The sequence below is a fragment of the Nilaparvata lugens genome, unplaced genomic scaffold (genome assembly GCF_014356525.2).
Source record: "Nilaparvata lugens isolate BPH unplaced genomic scaffold, ASM1435652v1 scaffold1768, whole genome shotgun sequence".
Taxonomy (NCBI): Eukaryota; Metazoa; Arthropoda; class Insecta; order Hemiptera; family Delphacidae; genus Nilaparvata; species Nilaparvata lugens.
Genome location: NW_024090259.1, coordinates 77,106 through 84,196, shown reverse-complemented (window position 1 = coordinate 84,196; position 7,091 = coordinate 77,106). Strand labels below are relative to the sequence as shown.

Here is a 7,091-nt window from a genome sequence, read left to right as displayed (position 1 = left end):
TCAATCTTGTTCTAAGCCTGTCTCATCTGAAGAATCTCGTAAAAAATTCCAGATAAGTTTATTTAATTGTTCTTTTGTTAAATGTTTATTTTTTTCTGTTATAACCTTCTTAATTTTATCGATAGACTCTTTAAGATGACCACAATCACATCTGTATGAGCCTGGGATATTGCCATTCTCCCAGAATTTATCATATGATGTACCGTATAATTCACAAACTAAAATATGATTATAGTTATCACTATGCCAAACTCCTAATTTTTCATAATCTCTCACAAATGTTAAATATTGTAGATTTGTCCATCCTTTTTCTGCTAACTGGTCCAATAATTGGTGATGCGTCTCCAATAGTTCAGTTAGTTCACAACGATAACTTTGTATTCTCGCCATTTTTTCTAAAGAAACAGAATCATATTTACGTAATTCATTAAAATGCCTATTTATAATATACTAAGCTTATATATTCATCAAATGATTTCCGTTCGAGAGCACATATCTGAAAACATATTAAACTATAAGTTGGAATGATCAGCGTATATAATCAATTGTAAAATATTTACTTAGTTAGTAATTGACTCTTATCTATCCAAGACGGTTCACTAAAGTGTGATTTTCTAACTACAAATCATCATTTTTGTTTCCAAGGAGAATATAAAGAAGACTATAATGTGATAGCAGATAACAATAAAACTGTTGGGATTGATTGTTTGAGTTGGGCCAATAGCAAAACCTTTGAGCCTATTCAAGATAGCTTGTCACTCTTGAATGATAGTAGAAATTATTTCCAAAATGCTCCAATTTATTCTGTGTCCTTGGCTAAAATGTGGAGAAAACTGACAGATAATTTGAAAAATAGTTGTTGTTTGATCTATAATGATCTTCTACAGTATGTTTACTGGGGGTAATAGCAATACCAGCAAATTGAGTGGAGTACAAGTAAAGCTTCCCACTGACCCACAACATAGAAATAAAATAATATCCTATGTAATCTCTGCATTTAGCTTTAATCTACTACCTATTAATTATGTGGAAATTTTCGAGGATCCATCAAACAAAAATAATATCAGTTTCTCACAAAAGTGTGGAGAGTGGAGAGACTTTTTTCTCCAAGTCAACCACAGTTTTCTCTACCATATCCAAAGTTGTTGACCTAGATGAGTTGGGTCTTGTAGCAACAGGTAACTTAATACCACAAGTCTTAAGAAAACGGGCAAACATAACTTGTGAGCTTCCTCCATACCCTTGTCTCCTATCTCAGTGCTATCAGCCAAGAAGCGTAAGCTAGAACTGGATGAAATTGATCTAAAAACGGAGGAAAATTGAGTTTTTTGAAGCCACACAGTCATTTAGGGAACAGCATAAGCAGCTAGAAGAATTTTAAAATAGAAAATTTGAGAGGAACTTGGACCATTCACATTGGCGAAATTTTGAGCCTAGTGGAGTTTATAATGTGACTGCATTTACTGTGAATAATACTGGGAAATTCCCATATGTAGGTGTACTAGGGGAGAAAGATGGTTTGAAAAACGTTTACTTTGTAAAGGGCTGTCATAAAAATGTTTTCATTAATGCATACAAAGCTATCGAAACTCTCAAGAAAGAGGGTTATTTTGTAATCCCTTACACTGACAAAAAAGAAATTATTTGTCTACCAAGGGAAGAGAAAATTTGTGTAATTACAGTCAATGCTATGTCAAGCTATAATGGGCATACATTTCCTAGAATAGAATCAGTTAAGTTTCTCCCAGATGTTTGGAAAAACTTGGAAGACACTCCCTTCACACAAAAAGAAGTGGAGCAGTATAATAACATCACAGTGCTGGAAATTAAAGGGAAAGTGAAAGTAGGAGAGTGTAAAAAAGATTGGAAGAGTTACCACAAGGTATAGAGTTAGTCATTATTGCAATAAAAGAAGTGTACAATAGAAACAATACTCGGTATATACTACAGTTTGAAAATGTGGAAGCATTTTCAAACTATTGGTTAGAGGAAGAATTTGAAAAGCCGAACATAGATTTGAATTATAAAATTAGAATCAAGCTAGATGTTTTATTCCCAGTAGGAATAAGGAAAGAGTTACTTTCTGTATTTGATTTTGGGCATAGATATGCTTTGATGTATGTATAATAATTAAAAAATAAAGAAAATTATTGTGACAATCCTCATGACATTGGGCTCTCACCTCTTCTCCTGATTCCTCTCTCATTTTTTCTTTCCTGCTAAACGAGTGGAGGAGGAGGAGGAGGAGGAGGACAAAGGACAATTTTTGTCCTCGGAGGGGAGGAGGAGGAGAACAATTGTCCTCCGAGGAGAGGAGGAGGAGAAAAATTTAAGTAAAAATGAACTTACATGTGTTGATTTGACGAAATGAAGCTCAGCTAGCACCTCGGCTATGATTTTCTAGATGCAGGTAAGGTTCCTTCACGAGAGCACAATTGCTTATGAGTAGTGAGGTGAGAAAATGCTGTGGAAAAACAATGTAACCAAACTGTAACACTAAATATATATTATAAAAATCAACACTTTCACAAAAATATGAGAATATAACAAAAATTTTCACTTACAATCAATAATGACCTCAAGCTAAAGCTCTGGGGAGTATCGGCAGTGTTTGCCAATTGTGATACACACCTCCTTTGTGTTTCCATCTCACTCGTACAAGCATGCAACAGACAGAGAAACGACTTGCTATATAATCGCTTTTCTCAGTGGAAAATCATCATTCACGTTAGAGAGCTATTAGTACGCGCTTCTCGACACCATGGACAAGTCACACCGTGCATCCTTATCCTCATTCTTATTACTAGACAGCCCGCCTCCGGAGAGGGAGCTGAACTACTGGGAACAGCAGAAGCAGCAGAAGAAGCAGCAGAAAAGCCTCAGCTCAGCTGCCACCTCTGCCGCCCCCTCCTCCTCAGCCTCAACCTCAGATCCCTTGAAGAAACAAGGGATCTTCGTCCAAGATGAGGATTCCAGCATCATCGTGGGAGACAGCAGCCCTCCCCCGCAAGCTACTGGGGCACCACGCCGAGCAACGCTCACATCGGTACCCGCTCCCAAGCAGTCTGTCAAGAGGAGGCTGTTTGTCGACGATGAGGAGCCTGGCGTCCTCACTCAATCAAAGGTTAGCATACAAAAAATTATTATTGTAATGTACACAAAATCTTTATAAAATGTGAATCTTATAAATCTTTTGTGTGCATTTACTGATTCTTATACTGCGAGCGAAGACTGAGCTATCTAATTGTACTATCAAAACAATCCGAACACAGATAAATTGTCACGATGGTTGCATTGAAATTTGGATAAAAATTCAAAACATGTTTTAGTAATTTCGATAATAAATTCGAATATGTTGCATGAAACAATTCAATTATCTACCAATTTGAATTGAGTTCAAGTAATCGGAGAATTTCCGAGTTATTACTTATATATATTAGTTACTATATCAAATTACTGATTCGAATAATGCATAAACTGTTTTTGTGAAACAAAAATTTGCATGAGTAATGAAACGTGAAATTCGAATAATATTGTTATTATAAATCCAATCATATTATTCTGCAATAACTTTGATGACAAATTACTTATTACTTATATGAAAAATCCAATCATATTATTCTGCAATAACTTTGATGACAAATTACTTATTACTTATATGAAAAATAGTTGTTGTTTGAGTGTGAAACAAAAATTTGCATGATTAATGATTAATTTATGTTTTCTGCAATCATTTATGTTGATTGTAATGAAGTGAAAAATTTTTTCCGATAATTGAGAGTTATGTCAGAGAATTTCCAAGTTATTACTCACATTTTTTGAGTAGTGAATCTGTTGAGCGCAAGATCACTCTCTCATGTCAGAGAATTGCGAGTTATTAGTCACAGTTTTGAGTAGTGAATCTGTTGAGCGCAAGATCTCTCTCTTGTATGATTTTATAACCTGAAACAAATAAGAGTCTAATGAAATATTTTTCAACAGAAACGTGCGGTGGAAGAGGATGAGGAGGAGGACAGCTCCATAATGACGTTGTTACAGCAGGAGGAGGATGAAATTCTCCCCGAGGAGCACTTCCTCACCGTCATCAATAGGTACTCCCCGAAACCCTGGACTCCTCTAAGAGAGTTGATGGAGGGTACACCTTACCCTATTGAGGACGTGAGGGAGGTCTGCAATCAACATGGACGTCACGTGGTGCTCAAGATCCGGCTGTCAGGTCAGAGAACAACAGATGTTTACATACCTGAACGTTTCACGCAGATCTTGACCTCCAAAGACATCCAAAATTTTAAAAGTAAATGCAAATCATTGTTACTGTTTGTGAAACATATTAATCAGTACATGACTGACATAAACATTGTTAAAATGCATAAAATTTAAATCATGATAATTATATTACTTATTACTTATTTTGTTAATAATCTTGTAACAAATTTTCAGATTTACTTTTAGGGTTTCAGTTAACATTTTATGAATTTTATTATTACTTATAAGTTATTTTGTTATCCGGCTGTCAGGTCAGAGAACAACAGATGTTTACATACCTGAACGTTTCACGCAGATCTTGACCTCCAAAGACATCCAAAATTTTAAAAGTAAATGCAAATCATTGTTACTGTTTTGTGAAACATATTAATCAGTACATGACTGACATAAACATTGTTAAAATGCATAAAATTTAAATCATGATAATTATATTACTTATTACTTATTTTGTTATAATCTTGTAACAAATTTTCGGATTTACTTTTAAGGTTTCAGTTAACATTTTATGAATTTTATTATTACTTATAAGTTATTTTGTTATCCGGCTGTCAGGTCAGAGAACAACAGATGTTTACATACCTGAACGTTTCACGCAGATCTTGACCTCCAAAGACATCCAAAATTTTAAAAGTAAATGCAAATCATTGTTACTGTTTTGTGAAACATATTAATCAGTACATGACTGACATAAACATTGTTAAAATGCATAAAATTTAAATCATGATAATTATATTACTTATTACTTATTTTGTTAATAATCTTGTAACAAATTTTCGGACTTGACATTACATCGTCTTTCAGCAATATAACCTATATCTTGTAAATCACAATTTTCAAGTATTTAGTTTTGGCACAAGCCATTACATATATTTTCATTATAATCTATAATTTTCAAGTATTGTGTTTCCTCCACTTCACTCAGCTGAGGTTGTATGAATCTATAATTTACAAGTTTTGTGTTAAGGTGACAATTGCATCGCATATCAGCATATACATAACCTACTTTGTTAACCGCATAATTTACTTGTTATATATCAATAAAAAATAGTTTGTTATTCTATAAAAAGTTTTCACTCACCTATCACACTAGTATACGTGTAGAGAACTCTCCACACTCTCCAAGTTGCATTGAGTGATAAGAAAAATTAAAATGTGTTTTATAGAATGAAGTGTGTACGCACGCGCAAGCATACGCATGAGCTGACAACATCGGGCGATCGCTCACTGTGTCAAGGTCGGCTCAACGCTCTGCCTTCCTTGTTGCGAAGTGAGGACATTGGCCCTTACACATCTGGTGTGATGCATTTCATTCATTCACGACCTTGCAAGGTCTTGTGTACATCGTACACATGGCTGGATTGACATTCCATTCATTCTTATCTGTATGACTTTTTCACATCAACTATTTGAAATGCATTTTGCAAATGCATTTCAAATAGATGATCTGAATAGATGAATTCAAAGTATTATTCCAAATTAATAGAAAATTTCCATTTTTCTTTTAGATAGTGTAATGATTAATTAATTAACTTTAGTTCTGTGGGTAGATGACACAAGTTGATAAGTCACATTTTTGACCATATTGAGTTATGCATATGGTTGTGTTCAGAAAAATTAGATCTATAAGATGGTATAACTAAATATGTTGTACCTTTTTAAATAGCTGAGATATAGACCTTGCTTAAGCCTGATACTGCATTTTCTTCCAAACCCCAAGTTGACAAATATTGATAAGTACATATATCTCAACACTCTTCTACCGGTTTGTATTATAATCCAATTATCAAAAGATGACAAAATTTGATAAGTGTATGTACTGGTAGGCTATTATAAAATCTGAAAATCAATAACCCATATTGAGAACTACATAACCCATACAACTTTGGTTAACTTGATCAATACTTGTAAATAATATCAATTAATTTTTAAAACATATATTCAAATTTCTATAAAATCGATTTTTAAGATATTACCTATACTGTTACATTGTGATTTGAAACATTTGACAGATGGCAAAACATGATATCTCTGACATCACTTGCAACAATGCTCCTTGTATTGTGAAAAACACCTAATTTTCAGCTTCAACCATCATCACCAGCTACATTGTCTTCACATTGACATTTCGCACAATGACATAAGTTCATGAGATTGTGTTCTATGAGAACCACCCGTTAGATGCACTTCATTTCAGTATTTCCTAGTGGAGAGGCGCGCATGAGGACACCTCAAGGATCAAAATTTCAAAAACTTATAACTTTTGACACAATACTCAGATTTCATCGTATTACACTTCATTCTTATCGGCTCGTCAATGCGGTCCAAAATCATGCATAAGTCAAATTCGGTAGGAAAATGGAAAATTTATTGTTGAGTGTACTTAAGCCAACACAAAAAATGGCCAATTTCTATATTAAAAGCTATGTATCTCGGTAACTCCATATTATAAAAATCATAACTTGATCTTGAAATGTACAATAGCATTTTCTCTTTCATCTGCTGTAAACAATTCATGAGATATGTTCATAAAATGAGATTTGATTGTTGGAAAAAATCCCGAAATTGTAGATATTTCACTCATATTAACGTTTTTGGTAGTTCTATGATATGTAAAAGGAATTCAAGATGAATTTTAGGCAACTGATCTCGTAGAGGATGAATTTATCTACAATTTGGAATCAATCGTGAATTTCTATGATGTATCAGACTTGTTTTAGAAACTCTTGATCAACAGTAAAACGAGGAAAAAAATGTAAAAACTGAAATCGCTATTTTTAAAATCTTCTGTAACTTTCGAATTGTATTTGAATTAAAAGTATTATTTA

At 33.6% G+C, this 7,091-nt stretch overlaps 1 protein-coding gene across 1 annotated transcript; it reads left to right on the top strand.

Moving 5' to 3' along the window:
- Nucleotides 1–2,761: 2,761 nt before the first annotated feature.
- Nucleotides 2,762–4,765, top strand: LOC120355454. Its single transcript, XM_039443835.1, has 3 exons — nt 2,762–3,124; nt 3,982–4,216; nt 4,755–4,765. Exons 1-3 carry the CDS (start codon nt 2,762–2,764, stop codon nt 4,763–4,765), a joined length of 609 nt encoding a protein of 202 aa, XP_039299769.1.
- The last annotated feature ends 2,326 nt before the right edge of the window (nt 4,766–7,091 follow it).